The sequence below is a fragment of the Mya arenaria genome, chromosome 11, assembly GCF_026914265.1.
Source record: "Mya arenaria isolate MELC-2E11 chromosome 11, ASM2691426v1".
NCBI classification, from domain to species: Eukaryota; Metazoa; Mollusca; class Bivalvia; order Myida; family Myidae; genus Mya; species Mya arenaria.
In genome coordinates, this window is record NC_069132.1 from 67,769,786 (window position 1) to 67,785,838 (window position 16,053).

At 39.2% G+C, this 16,053-nt stretch overlaps 1 protein-coding gene across 1 annotated transcript in view; it reads left to right on the plus strand.

The window, feature by feature from the left end:
• LOC128208718 (uncharacterized) overlaps nt 1-16,053 on the plus strand; it is a 75,553-nt gene that overhangs the window by 18,248 nt on the left and 41,252 nt on the right. Inside the window, exon 2 of the mRNA XM_052912267.1 lies at nt 9,462-9,743. Coding sequence (XP_052768227.1) covers nt 9,536-9,743 — 208 coding nt within the window. The 5' untranslated portion in view covers nt 9,462-9,535. The remainder of the gene's footprint in view (nt 1-9,461; nt 9,744-16,053) is intronic.

Sequence of the window (16,053 nt, forward strand, 5' to 3'; positions counted from 1 at the left end):
TGTGTAGAGCTAGCTTGGAAATTGCTTTTGAGGGAGGTGGGTTCAAGGTCAAGGTCACTGTTACTAAAAATAGAAAAATGGTTACTGCCCGACAATTATTATTATTATTATTATTATTATTATTATTTATAGCGCTCATTTCAAATAAGAATTACATGTTCAAAAGTGCCTTTCAAACTACATATCACAGATTATGGACAAACAATACAACATGAAATGAAATTGTAATTACCTTCAATAACAATATAATGCTTAAAATAAATCCAATGCCTAATATTTATTTAAAACAGATGAAATTAATACCAAACAACATTTTAGAGAACATAAAACATTTAAACAAAATAATTAAAGCAATTGTTAAAGCTAAGGCCACTCCTTTTTTATATTTTGGTTTACAAGAATTTTTGGAAAATGTCCACCGGGTGGTCGAAAAAAAGAAAAAAAAAAGGAAAAAAGTCACAAAACATACTCTTAAAGGGTGAAAATCAAAGAACAACATAAAAACATTGAACATTTATATCATTTACTTGACATTTTAAATTTTTAAACTGCTATTAATGCATGTTATAGTACATTCAAAGTTTCAAAGTAAACACACAGTTTAAATCTTACATACTGTGTATATAAAACATCAATGAAATTGACTATTAAACATGTTTAAATGTATAAACTACAATTTTTTTTTAAAGATACATTGTATATCACTCAGCAAGACATTTATGTTATGCTAAAGTTAAAGTGAATGCAGAACACTTAAAAACTGACCAATTATAATTAAATTGAAAAAAAAAAGAAAAGGCGAATTTTACGCATTTAAATACACAAAAATTGCACATCTATACTTCATGCTTGTTTATTTTTCATTTTAAAGAGTATTCCTTAGTTACACCAACAAATCTCATTTATAGTGAAATATCAAGTTCATTTCAAATTGAAATGGACTTATTCAAAATAGTTGTCCGTGTTTTTTTCTAAATGTTTTGCACACAACTCCCGGCATTAGTAAATGTCACTGACACATGTGTTCAACTCTTTCATTGGTTTTACTTTACTATTAACCCAAACATGTATACACATGTAATCTAGAATAAACACAAGCTTTACATTGACTCAATGACAAGTATTTCCAAACCAGTTTGTGATTTAAAATCCATAAAACCGACCGAACTTGTGAAACTAGGTCACCGGTGTCAACATAGAAATTTTACTTTCGATTTCACCACTCACACTTAGTGCACTGTTATTTGATATTTAACCATAAAATTTTATAAAATGTTTTCCCACACATAATTTACAGATATTTGTGTCCACTTATTCGATGGCAGCCGCTGACACATATATTTTATCTATAAACAACAATAGTTTCATGACCTAAATTGGCGGGGAAAAACAACAGTCACGTGACAGTTATTGTTTGTGTCGGCTGTTAAATTTGCCAATGTTTATTGCTATTATTATGCCCCCCTTCGAAGAAGAGGGGTATATTGCTTTGCACAGGCATGTCGGTCGGTCCGTCGGTAGACCAAAGCTTGTCCGAGTGATAACTCAACAATCCCTGGACGTATGGTCATCAAACTTCACATGAAGGTTGGGGCTGACCAGTAGATGACCCCTATTGATTTTGGGGGTCATCGGGTCAAAGGTCAAGGTCACAGTGACCTTTAATGGTAAAATAATTTTAAAGGTTGTCCGAGTGATAACTCAACAATGCCTGCACCCATTGCCCTCAAACTTGACATGGAGGTTGGGCCTGACCAGTAGTTGACCCCTATTGTTTTTGGGGGTCATCAGGCCAAAGGTCAAGGTCACAGTGACCTTGAATGGTAAAAGGTTGTCCGAGTGATAACGTGACAATGCCTGCACCCATGGCCCTCAAACTTGACATGGAGGTTGGGCCTGTCCAGTAGCTGAACCCTATTGTTTTTGGGGGTCATCAGGCCAAAGGTCAAGGTCACAGTGACCTTGAATGGTTAAAGGTTGTCCGAGTGATAACGTGACAATGCCTGCACCCATGGCCCTCAAACTTGACTTGGAGGTTGGGCCTGACCAGTAGTTGACCCCTATTGTTTTTGGGGGTCATCAGGCCAAAGGTCAAGGTCACAGTGACCTTGAATGGTAAAAGGTTTTCCGAGTGATTACGTGACAATGCCTGCACCCATGGCCCTCAAACTTGACTTGGAGGTTGGGCCTGACCAGTAGTTGACCCCTATTGTTTTTGGGGGTCATCAGGCCAAAGGTCAAGGTCACAGTGACCTTGAATGGTAAAAGGTTGTCCGAGTGATAACGTGACAATGCCTGCACCCATGGCCTTCAAACTTGACTTGGAGGTTGGGCCTGACCAGTAGCTGACCCCTATTGTTTTTTGGGCTCAATGGGTCAAAGGTCAAGGTCACAGTGACCTTTAATGGTAAAAGGTTGTTCATGTGATAACAATGCCTGCACCCATGGCCCTCAAACTTGACTTGGAGGTTGGGCCTGACCAGTAGATGACCCCTATTGTTTTTGGGGGTCATTGGGCCAAAGGTCAAGGTCAAAGTGACCTTGAATGGTAAAAGGTTGTCCGATTGATAACTCAACAATGCCTGCACCCATGGCCCTCAAATTTGACTTGGAGAATTGGCCTGACCAGGAGATGACCCCTATGGTTTTTGGGGGTCATCTGGCCAAAGGTCAAGGTCACAGTGACCTGGAATGGTAAAAGGTTGTCCAAGTGATAACTCAACAATGCCTGCACCCATGGCCCTCAAACTTGATTTGGAGATTGAGCCTGGCCAGAAGATTGTCCCTATTAATTTTAGGGGTCAAGGTCACAGTGACCTTGAAAGCAAACTCGACAATTCTTGGACCTATGGTCATCAAACTTGACATGAAGGTTGGGCCTGCCCAGTAGATGACCCCTATCGACTTTGGGGGTCATCAGGTCAAGGTCAATGTCACAGTAACCTTTAACGCAAAAAAGTTAACAAATCTTCCACCACTGATTTCTCAACAATGCCTGAACCTATGATCATTAAACTTGACATGGATGTTAAGCCTGACCAGTAGATTGTCCCTATTAATTTTAGGGGTCAAGGTCACAGTGACCTAGAATGATAAAAGGTTGTCCATATGATAACTCAACAATGCCTGCACCCATGGCCCTCAAACTTGACATGGAGGTTGGGCCTGACCAGTAGATGACCCCTATTGATTTTAGGGTTCAAAGGTCAAGGTCACAGTGACCTTGAAAGCAAACTCGACAATTCTTGGACCTATGGTCATCAAACTTGACATGAAGGTTGGGCCTGCCCAGTAGATGACCCCTATCGACTTTGGGGGTCATCAGGTCAAGGTCAATGTCACAGTAACCTTTAACGCAAAAAAGTTAACAAATCTTCCACCACTGATTTCTCAACAATGCCTGAACCTATGATCATTAAACTTGACATGGATGTTAAGCCTGACCAGTAGATCACCCTTATTGATTTTAGGATTCATAGAGCCAAAGGTCAAGGTCACAGTGATTTTGAATGGTAAAAGGTTGTCAGAGTGATAACTCAACAATGCCTGAACCCATGGCCTTCAAACTTGACTTGGAGTTGCATCTGACTTGTCTGTATGATAACTTGACAATGCCTGCACCCATGGCCCTCAAACTTGACATTTAGGTTTCTGGTGACCAGCTGATGACTCTGGATTTTGAGTTCATAGAGTCAAAGGTCATGACGGTCATAACACACTTTATCCTCACACTTTAATGGTCATAATCTTAAAACAGCCACAAATCAGCTGTCATTTCGGTCCATGCATATTTCTTTCAATTTTCCATTTAATCCTGACAACATGGCGCTCAGGGGGGGCATAATGTTTGACAAACATCTCTTGTTATTTTAACGACTCCTGCATATTTTATTTAATTAATTATTTCATACAAAGAATGACTGCTATCGTCAATTCCGCCAGATGGCGCTGCCATAACAGATGACTTGCTCACATACTATCACTATAGATTGGCGAATACGGCTACAATTCAACAAACCAGTCGAGATAATACTGCATTCGTACTCTTATCTGTTTGTTTTTCTTTCGTTTCGCACCAAAATCAATACGGTCGGGGAAATAATTTTGGAAAAAAAAGTGAAATTCATTATTTATTTTTTTGTACTTTTCGGAAAATTAGACCTGCCGGTTTTGTAAACCAATTTATATAAAAGTAGTGGCCTAATGTAATTTAAAAAAGTTATATGATATAGATTTAAAATTAGTTATATTGTCTTTTTATTACAATTTGATGTTATAGATAATCTGTTCCCATATATTTCGGTGGAATATTGAGTTTTGAGTGCCTTTTTAGCTCGACTATTCGAAGAATAAGGAGAGCTCTATCCTAGTCACCCGAGCGTCGGCGTAATTTAAACCACTTATGTTAAAGTTTTTGTAAGAGTTTGTGTACCACCTCAAATATTTTCAAAGTCCATTGACATATGCCTTTCAAACTTTGCCCACTTGTTCACCATCATGATCCGAACCTGTGAGACTTTATACAATGGTATTCAACCACCCAGCCTAATTGAATAACCAAGTTAGATAACTGTATTTTGCAAATAATGGCCCTTTATTATAAGACCTAAAAATTCTGGTTAAAATTTTGCATGTTACCAAATTTATGTTAATATCTCAGCACATCATGTATTGCATTGAAATCTTATCTAACAGTGATCCATGCATGTTTCGCCAAAACATTTCAATCCTTACACTGAAAAGCAGTGGAATAGTCGAGCGCGCTGTCTCTGTGACAGCTCTTGTTGAAACTTGTCAATGTTTTACAGTCCTATATACCTGAGGAAATATTTATGCAATAAAATGTTCTACAACCTTGCAGCTGCTGTCTGAAAGGTCCTGTGACTATATCTTACCTTTCCATGTTTTGGCACCACAAGTGTTAAAGAGTTTTGTTTTGGATCTCAAGTTCCTGGATGGCGGGTATGTTTTTATCATATTCTCTAAATAAGTTCGTGCACTGGAAGTCAATGTAGTCCATGTAAATCGGGAGTAAAGTGGTCATATCAAGATGTTCTGGAAATGATTTGAGCTGCCGTATTTTGCACCTAATATAATTTGTTCGTTGAATGTTTGGGTATTCTATATATAAGAGTGATGCAATAATCCAAACGTGATTTGACGAGAGAGTGAAGAAGAGATCTGGTTGCATTTCTTGATTGGTATTGTCTTATGTGACCGATTTTCCATAACTGTGCAAACGTATTTCTACATACAGAAACATAGGTTTCTAACGCTTTTTTTTAAAATAATTTTTGGATAGTGATGAAAGTGGATGTGTAGTAAGCTCATGTGAAGAGCTAGCAAGTTGGATTGCTTTTGAGGGGGTTGGGGTCAATGTAAAGGTCATTGTTGCTATAAATTAAAAATGGTTTCCTCCCAACAACTTATAAGATAGAATTTATAGATACTGAATACATAATAAACTTAACAAGATTAATTTTCAGCGACAACTGTTTCTGATAAGAGTAAAGATAAAGGCTGCTCCTTTTTGCTAACTTGTACAAGAAATTAATTGGCTATAATTTTTGATTGCTTATGTTAAAAACTAGGTTTCATTGCATTGCAGCACTTCTAGTTAATGATTGAAATGTCAATGATACTAGGTGGAAGATGAAGGTATAGTTTGCAACTATTTAATTGTGACCTTCACTTTGTGATTTAAACATCCAATAATTATTCTCAATGTAACAGACTGCACACATTGCTCTGTGCGCCTGTTGGGTTTCGAACCTATCACCTCTCGCTCTGCAGACGGACACTCTACCGTGTCGCTATAAAAGCTAGCTCTATAGGGAGACAGTATAAGAGCCACAATATACATATGGAATACTGGGTTACACATTCTCCCTCCATTTTGAAAATCGTCCTCGAATTTCAAAGACGAAGTTCAACTTGCAAAGACCTTGAGGCTTATTGTGCAACACATGTCCCTTGTTGGACGAAAAATGAAACAGACTGCACACATTGCTATGTGCAACTGTCGGAGTTCGAACCCACAACCTTTCGCTCTGCAGGCAGACACTCTACCGCGTCGCTATAAAAGTTGGCTCTATAGCTAGACAGTATAAGTGCTGCTTTATACATATGGAATACCAGGTAACACATTCCCCATCCATTTTGAAATTTGTCCTCGAATTTCACGAGACAGTATAAGTGCCACTATATACATATGGAATATCATTAAGTGAAAACAAACATGATAGCTGCAGATTTTGACACTCCACTGTGATCAATCTATGGTATTAATATTTTTACCGGATTACTGTCTATCTTTGGAACTTGGGTCATAAATTTGACAACACAGCGCAATAAATTAATTTACTCGATCACATACTCAATTAACCGATAAAGGATTCAAGATATATTTGGCTCTGATAGGCCTGTATGAAGCAATAAACTACAATTATATGTATTGACTACCATATAATTTACCAGTGATCAAGCTAGAGGGAGATTTTGGATAATCTGTCTATCATCTCTCTGTGCAGCTTCAAAGCTGAGCGATTACAAGCATCTTTCATGTGTTTATGGTGCAAATGGGGAAATAAACTGACATATGTGCATGTCCGAAAGCTGGTAAGGAGGTTTTCTAAGGGTTGGATTTTCCCATCTTCAGAGCTACAGAAAACATTTTACTTGAAGTGTATTGCGTACGCCCTTATGTAATTATACCTTCGCTTCACAAAGTTATATCGAGGCTACTGATATAGAGGAATTAAGTGTGTTGTCACGTCTGTCCTTCTGTCCATCTATCTGTCTGTCTCGTTCTTGTCCGGTCAATATCATTCTCATTCATAGTCGGATTCTTGAACTATTTTGCAGAAGTGACCAGCATGGAATGTGGATGTGTTGTGCGTGAGACCCCTGTCCCTTCTTTCAAGGTCAAGGTTAAAGAAAACTTCTAAAATTCTTAAGTTTGGTTATCTAAGTGTTACTGATATCGGTTTATGTCTGGTCCATATCTTTCTCATACACGGTCAGATTTTTTAAATCATATGACGGAAGTAACCACCATAGTATGAGAATGTGTATATTTTGCAATACTATTGACAATTCTGTGGCAGTTTACTCTTAAGTGAAACATGTTCCACTTGATTTCTACATTTTTTTATCCGGGCGGTAATTCTGACACTTGGGTGTGCGAGGGTATTTAATATCACCTTCTGTGATGGTTCTATTTTTGAAAGTAAAGTGTATATCCTGGTTTTATTCAATTGAGTGTAACTGTGATTCTGAACGGCCTCAGTCACATTTAAGCGCATACATTTATGTATTTTACATACACGATAGGCTTGAACCGGGTTAAACCGTGTTAACCATTAAACCGGGTTTATGTTTAAACTTTTTGCTACTGAGCTTGTTTCTGTAGTTTTTCACATAAGTTTTGATCCTAAACCCAGAAATCATTAAAAAAAAATGGACAGCTCTTAGTTCTCTTTGCATTATTAAACAAAATGTCAAGGAAAACCACTTGGTATAAGTGATTCTGAATACTGGCTATTGCCCCTCTTCCATTTGATCAAAACAGATGCTTCGGAAAGAGTCATAATTTAATTGTAGCAGCGGTCAATAATAATGTTCTTATAACAATTTGTATTTGTACAGATACGAACAGACTACAATTTCTCGAAACTTAACAGGCTTAAAAAGCTTATTTCAAAAAGCCCAAATACAGTATTTAAATTAGATCGATGAAAAATGATTTTTTGTGATTATCATGAAGATTATTCCTATTTTAAGTATAATTACCTCCTAAAAGTATATATTACACAAATAATAGAACAAGGGAAGTAGTGGGCTTAGGTTAAAAGGGACTTATGAAGTGAGAAATTCAAAGGCCCATTTGTAAATGACCCTTATCTGTAGCTTTGCATCATAACTGAATATTCATGATTGCTACATTATTTCCCATACCATTTCTTTCAAAGATCTACAGGTTTTGACTTTAAAACACTTCAAAACAGAGTTTTTGTGCATTTAAGGAAAATACCTCTGCATTGTTGTTAATTGACATCATGCTGTGCATTCCTCGATTTGTTTTAAGAAAACACAGTTGACAACATTAAGTTTCCAGAAACATATTTACAGACTCTGGTTAAATTAAGAAAAAGAAAATTGAAATATTTTTTTTATATTTTGAAATGTCAGAATTTCATAAAATTGTACATTAAACTGTTTTCAACTGGCCTGTTGTTGACTCATCTTCCATAGGGATTGGAAGATCCATTTTTCCAGCACTTTAAGTCACATGACGGGAACAACATCTCACATAATGAAGAAAAAAGTTTTTCTCCATTAAGACAATAGAAGAAGCCATAATTTAGTCAAAAAAATATTTCAATTCTGTTTCTTAGTTTTTGTTTTCCCTGATTACCAATGAAATCATCATTGGCAACCCCGGAACTTTATTCGGTAAACACTACATTAGTATCTTAGGAAAATTGACTGAAAAAATCTCCATTCAATGAATATCAATGAGACAGGGGAGAAAAGTCTTGTTCCAATGAAATGTTATATAACAACGTTATACTCTTCAGCTGAGAAGATGAACCCCACCATTATACAGGGTTTTGTTTCTAAAATATGGATTAAATTAAAACACACAACATAATTTTATTGAGTAAGATTAAGAAGAGGTCCCTATTTGACACTAATGAAATTGCCTCGTTAATTATTTATTCTATTCAATAGACAGATTTTCCTAGTGAAAAATCCCATGATACTCCTTGAAGCAAAGCAGGTTTCTACTAATGCAGTTACATAGACTATTAGTATCTTCCATGGCCGAGAGTGTAAGATAGGTTCATTCCGACCCGAGCGTAGGGTATTTTGCTGAAACGAGGTTTACCGAGTTTCCACAAAACACCCTGCGCGAGGGTCTGGATGAACCTATCTTACACGAGCGGCTATGGTAGATGCTTTTTCTCCCACCTCAGTTAAACAAAATTAAGTAAAAATGTATTTTTTTGCTGGAACTCTTTTGTGCTTAGTGAAAATAATTGCGTACAGATATGAGATAATTCGTGGTTGTCATGGATATTCGCGCAGTGATTCAGAGTATGTAAATGGCCTGATCGGTCTTTAAATAGTTCTAAGAAGAGTGAAGCATTTTTTCTTGAAATGTGCGTGAAAACTGTTTTTTGGTGACATTTGAAGCGAGAAATAATTAACTAGCATTCTAAATATTGCCACAAGACAAGGTTTCCATGAAGCGCAACAGACGACAGTCTTCAACAAGGGAGGTAATCACAATGTGGTGACCATTAAAAGAAGTTCCATACGGGCATTTTATCTTTGCCCGTGGGCAAGATAAGAATTTCCAGCATGGTTAAATTAATGGATCTACTTATCTGAGGTGGGAGAAAAGTTGTATCTTTATTATCACCCCTTTTTTTAATAAATGTATTAATTATTTTCAGGATGTGAAAGAATGCTAGGGAAATTATAGCATTACCTGCTGACAATCCTCCTTGTGAGGACATCCGGGGGCGATATGATCGCATCAGCAGGACTGCGTATCCACGGTCGGCCCGGGACTAACCACTTCCACCAGTTCCGTACCCTATCAAGCAACCACAACCAGTTGGGGACCATATCTACTAGCCACGGACCCCCTGGGAAGCATGATTATAGGAGTGCATTATGCAACGCCCTGGTCTCGGTTGCTGTCATGATAGCTGGCATCGTTTTCACAGTTATGGGTAATGCTAGTATACTGTATTGTTTTTAACTTAGTTGCTGTCCATCCTCAGCACCCCAGCGTATTCATAACGGCGTATTCATAACCTTTATATATAGGTTATGAATACGCAGGAGTGCCGAGGATGTTTGATGACATGATAACTGGCATAGTTTTCACAGTTATGGGTAATGCTTGTATAGTGTACATTTTTTAGAGGGTTGAGACAAGCTGAAATGGATGTTGTTGTACAACTTGATATAATTGAGAAGTAGCCAGTTGTCAATCAAACAATTGGTTAACCATGATAAAGATTATATTTAAAAAAAAATAAAAAAAATGGCCAATTTGGGAAAAAGGCCCTGGTGAACAAATTGGGAAAATTTGTATTGTAAAATTTACAAATTTTGGAAGATATTTCAGGCCTTTTTTGTCAAATTCGGACAAAGTACATGTACTTGCAAAAAATTGAGAGTTTTGAGTCATATAATAATTGGCAATGTAGTGAATAAAAATTGTTAACAAAATCATCACTTTGGGTAACATTTCTCTTTGAAACTAATGTATTTAACCATGAATGTCACCCAAAAGTCCTAATAAATACATTTATAATTGTAAATGATGATCTATTCCAAATGGATTGTTCCCACGGTGACGCTAAAACTTGACGCCTGTTAAAATAAATGGGGATGTTGTATAACGACAACCTAGGTTTTGTCTGTCCTGACTTCATCTCAGTTGGGAATGTCCTTTTTTTGAAACTGGGAAAAAGTAAGCATATTTGGTTGGCATAGGGAATTATTATTATTATTATTAGGTTTTACTGAAAAATCATGCCAATGCCAATTGATCGAAAGCTTTGGTGACTGATCAATTGGGAGATATGACACCATAGTTTCCTGTGACTAAAAATTGAATTGCAGCGCCAATGACATATTTTTAAGGTCTATGGTAAATTTAAGGTCGTTTACCTCTGTTTTTATGAATACTATATTTAATGTGATGCTAAAAGCTTATAAAGCTGAATGGGTGTTTGAGTTGCAACAACTAGTTGTTTGAGGAGCCACAACTAGGTGTTTGATTGGCAACAACTTGAACTAGTTGTTTGAGGGGCCACAACTAGGTGTTTGAGGGGCCACAACTAGGTGTTTGATTGGCAACAACTTGAACTAGTTGTTTGAGGAGCCACAACTAGTTGTTTTAGGAGCCACAACTAGGTGTTTGATTGGCAACAACTTGAACTAGTTGTTTGAGGGGCCACAACTAGGTGTTTGAGGGGCCACAACTAGGTGTTTGATTGGCAACAACTTGAACTAGTTATTTGAGGGGCCACAACTAGGTGTTTGATTGGCAACAACTTAAACTAGTTGTTTGAGGAGCCACAACTAGGTGTTTGATTGGCAACAACTTGAACTATTTGTTTAAGTGGCCACAACTTAGTGTTTTGAGTGGCCACGACTAGTTGTTTGAGGGGCCACAACTTGTTGTTCAAGTTGCCACAACTAAGTGTTTGATTGGCAACAACTAGGTGTTTGAGTGGTCACAACTAGGTGTTTGAGTGGTCACAACTAAGTGTTTGATTGGCAACAACTAGGTGTTTGAATGGCCACAACTAGGTGTTTGAGTGGTCACAACTAGGTGTTTGAGTGGTCACAACTGTGTTTGAGTGACCAAAACTAGGTGTTTGAGTGGTCACAACTAGGTGTTTGAATGGTCACAACTAGGTGTTTGAGTGGCCACAACTAGGTGTTTGAGTGGCCACAACTAGGTGTTTGAGTGGTCACAACTAGGTGTTTGAGTGGCCACAACTAGGTGTTTGAGTGGCCACAACTAGGTGTTTGAGTGGCCACAACTAGGTGTTTGAGTGGTCACAACTAGATGTTTGAGTGGTCACAACTAAGTGTTTGAATGGTCACAACTAGGTGTTTGAGTGGCCATAACTAGATGTTTGAGTGGTCACAACTAAGTGTTTGAGTGGTCACAACTAGGTGTTTGAGTGGCCATAACTATGTGTTTGAGTGGTCACAACTAGGTGTTTGAGTGGTCACAACTAAGTGTTTGAGTGGTCACAACTAAGTGAATGATTGGCCACAACAAAGTGTTTGATTGGCCACAACTACGTGTTTGAGTGGTCACAACTAAGTGAATGATTGGCCACAACAAAGTGTTTGATTGGCAACAACTAGGTGTTTGAGTGGTCACAACTAAGTGTTTGAGTGGTCACAACTAGGTGTTTGAGTGGCCATAACTATGTGTTTGAGTGGTCACAACTAGGTGTTTGAGTGGTCACAACTTAGTGTTTGAGTGGTCACAACTAAGTGAATGATTGGCCACAACAAAGTGTTTGATTGGCCACAACTACCTGTTTGAGTGGTCACAACTAAGTGTTTGAATGGCCACAACAAAGTGTTTGATTGGCCACAACTAGGTGTTTGAGTGGCCACAACTAAGTGTTTGATTGGCCACAACTAAGTGTTTGAGTGGCCACAACTAGGTGTTTGAGTGGCCACAACTAAGTGTTTGAGTGGCCACAACAAGGTGTTTGAGTGATCACAACTAGGTGTTTGATTGGCAACAACTAGGTGTTTGAGTGGCCACAACTAGGTGTTTGAGTGGTCACAACTAGGTGTTTGAGTGGCCACAACTAGGTGTTTGAGTGGTCACAACTAGGTGTTTGAGTGGTCACAACTAGGTGTTTGAGTGGTCACAACTAGGTGTTTGAGTGGCCACAACTAGGTGTTTGAGTGGTCACAACTAGGTGTTTGAGTGGTCACAACTAGGTGTTTGAGTGGTCACAACTAAGTGTTTGAGTGGTCACATCTAGGTGTTTGAGTGGTCACAACTAGGTGTTTGAGTGGTCACAACTAGGTGTTTGAGTGGTCACAACTAAGTGTTTGAGTGGTCACAACTAGGTGTTTGATTGGCAACAACTAAGTGTTTGAGTGGTCACATCTAGGTGTTTGAGTGGTCACAACTAGGTGTTTGAGTGGTCACAACTAGGTGTTTGAATGGCCACAACTAAGTGTTTGAGTGGCCACAACTAGGTGTTTGAGTGGCCACAACTAAGTGTTTGAGTGGTCACAACTAAGTATTTGAGTGGCCACAACTAGGTGTTTGAGTGGTCACAACTAGGTGTTTGAGTGGCCACAACTAGGTGTTTGAGTGGCCACAACTAGGTGTTTGAGTGGTCACAACTAAGTGTTTGAGTGGTCACAACTAGGTGTTTGAGTAGCCACAACCAGGTGTTTGAGTGGCCACAACTAGGTGTTTGAGTGGTCACAACTAAGTGTTTGAGTGGTCACAACTAGGTGTTTGAGTGGTCACAACTAGGTGTTTGAGTGGCCACAACTAGGTGTTTGAGTTGTCACAACTAGGTGTTTGAGTGGCCACAACTAGGTGTTTGAGTTGTCACAACTAGGTGTTTGAGTGGCCACAACTAGGTGTTTGAGTTGTCACAACTAGGTGTTTGAGTGGCCACAACTAGGTGTTTGAGTGGTCACAACTAGTTGTTTGAGTGGCCACAATTACGTGTTTGAGTGGTCACAACTAAGTGTTTGAGTGGTCACAACTAGGTGTTTAAGTGGTCACAACTAGGTGTTTGAGTGGCCACAACTAGGTGTTTGAGTGGCCACAACTTGGTGTTTGAGTGGCCACAAGTAGGTGTTTGAGTGGTCACAACTAGGTGTTTGAGTGGCCATAACTAGGTGTTTGAGTGGCCACAACAAGGTGTTTGAGGGGCCACAACTAGAATGGCCACAACTAGGTGTTTTAGTGGCCACAACTATGTGTGTGAGTGGCCACAATAGGTGTTGGAGTTGCCACAACTAGGTGTTGGAGTGGCCACATCTAGGTGTTTGAGTGGCCACAACTAGAGTAGCCACAACTAGGTGTTTAAGTGGCCACAACTAGGTGTTAGAGTGGCCACAACTAGTTGTTTGAGTGGCCACATCTAGGTGTTGGAGTGGTCACAACTAAGTGTTTGAGTGGTCACAACTAGGTGTTTGAGTGGCCATAACTAGATGTTTGAGTGGTCACAACTAGGTGTTTGAATGGTCACAACTAGGTGTTTGAGTGGCCATAACTAGATGTTTGAGTGGTCACAACTAAGTGTTTGAGTGGTCACAACTAGGTGTTTGAATGGTCACATCTAGGTGTTTGAGTGGCCACAACTAGGTGTTTGAGTGGTCACAACTAGGTGTTTGAATGGTCACATCTAGGTGTTTGAGTGGCCACAACTAGGTGTTTGAGTGGCCACAACTAGAGTAGCCACAACTAGGTGTTTGAGTGGTCACAACTAGGTGTTTGAATGGTCACAACTAGGTGTTTGAGTGGCCACAACTAGGTGTTTGAGTGGCCACAACTAGGTGTTTGAATGGTCACAACTAGGTGTTTGAGTGGTCACAACTAGGTGTTTGAATGGTCACAACTAGGTGTTTGAATGGCCACAACTAAGTGTTTGATTGGCCACAACTAAGTGTTTGAGTGGTCACAACTAGGTGTTTGAGTGGCCACAACTAGGTGTTTGAATGGCCACAACTAAGTGTTTGATTGGCCACAACTAAGTGTTTGAGTGGTCACAACTAGGTGTTTGAGTGGTCACAACTAGGTGTTTGAGTGGCCACAACTAGGTGTTTGAGTGGCCACAACTAAGTGTTTGAGTGGTCACAACTAGGTGTTTGAGTGGTCACAACTAGGTGTTTGAATGGTCACAACTAAGTGTTTGAGTGGTCACAACTAGGTGTTTGAGTGGTCACAACTAGGTGTTTGAATGGTCACAACTAGGTGTTTGAGTGGCCATAACTAGATGTTTGAGTGGTCACAACTAAGTGTTTGAGTGGTCACAACTAGGTGTTTGAGTGGCCACAACTAGGTGTTTGAGTGGCCACAACTAAGTGTTTGAGTGGTCACAACTAGGTGTTTGAGTGGTCACAACTAGGTGTTTGAATGGTCACAACTAGGTGTTTGAGTGGCCATAACTAGATGTTTGAGTGGTCACAACTAAGTGTTTGAGTGGTCACAACTAGGTGTTTGAGTGGCCATAACTATGTGTTTTGAGTGGTCACAACTAGGTGTTTGAGTGGTCACAACTAAGTGTTTGAGTGGTCACAACTAAGTGTATGATTGGCCACAACAAAGTGTTTGATTGGCAACAACTAGGTGTTTGAGTGGCCACAACTAAGTGTTTGATTGGCCACAACTAGGTGTTTGAGTGGCCACAACTAAGTGTTTGATTGGCCACAACTAAGTGTTTGAATGGCCACAACTAGGTGTTTGAGTGGTCACAACTAGGTGTTTGAGTGGCCACAACTAGAGTAGCCACAACTAGGTGTTTGAGTGGCCACAACAAGAGTAGCCACAAATTGGTGTTTGAGTGGCCACAACTAGATGTTTGAGTGGCCACAACTAGAGTGGCCACAACAAGGTGTTTTAGTGGCCACATCTAAGTGTTTAAGTGGCCACGACTATGTGTGTGAGTGGCCACTTAAAGAAAATCTTTTTCCGAGAGGGACATTAAATTGGGTCCCATCTGGCAGTGCTTCATACTGGCGCATGTTCAAGAACCAGAGTAGCGCTAACAAAAAAGGTGATTTAAGTGTGCTAAAACATTCACTGAATCTGTTATATCGACCGGCTTGATAAAGGAACTCTTACACTTGACGACAACCATGGAATTTCCTATGAGAATCAATTGAGACATCATAATTAGACAAGAATATGGCAAACATTGGCAGTACAGCTTGATAAAAGCTTGAGGACTCTGTTTTTGATTTTATGTGCCTTGGTGTCATTTTCCCCAAAGCTGAATCCATCAGGTTTCAGTGAAATTGTCTCAGGGAGCATTTTTCAGATGGTGGGGGAGGTATGGGCAAGAAAGTATTCATATTAATAATGAATGTTATTTAAAATATTTGTTAGCAACAAGGCTCTTTAAAGATGTTAATCAAGTTTAAAGTATGTGAAAGACCATGGTGTTCAGGGATAGGGCAGGGATAGGGCAGGGCAGCTACTAGGGCTCATGAATTTTTGATACATGCTTATTATTGACACAACTTTTTATTCTTATGCCCCCCTTCGAAGAAGAGGGGTATATTGCTTTGCACATGTCGGTCAGTCGGTCGGTCGGTCGGTAGACCAAAGCTTGTCCGAGTGATAACTAAATTACTCTTAAATGTATGGTCATCAAACTTGAAATGAAGGTTTTGCCTTACCAGTAGATGACCCCTATTGTTTTGGGGGGTCATCGGGCCAAAGGTCAAGGTCACAGTGACCTTTTATGGTAAAATAATTTTAAAGCTTGTCCCAGTGATAACTCAACAATGCTTAGACCTATG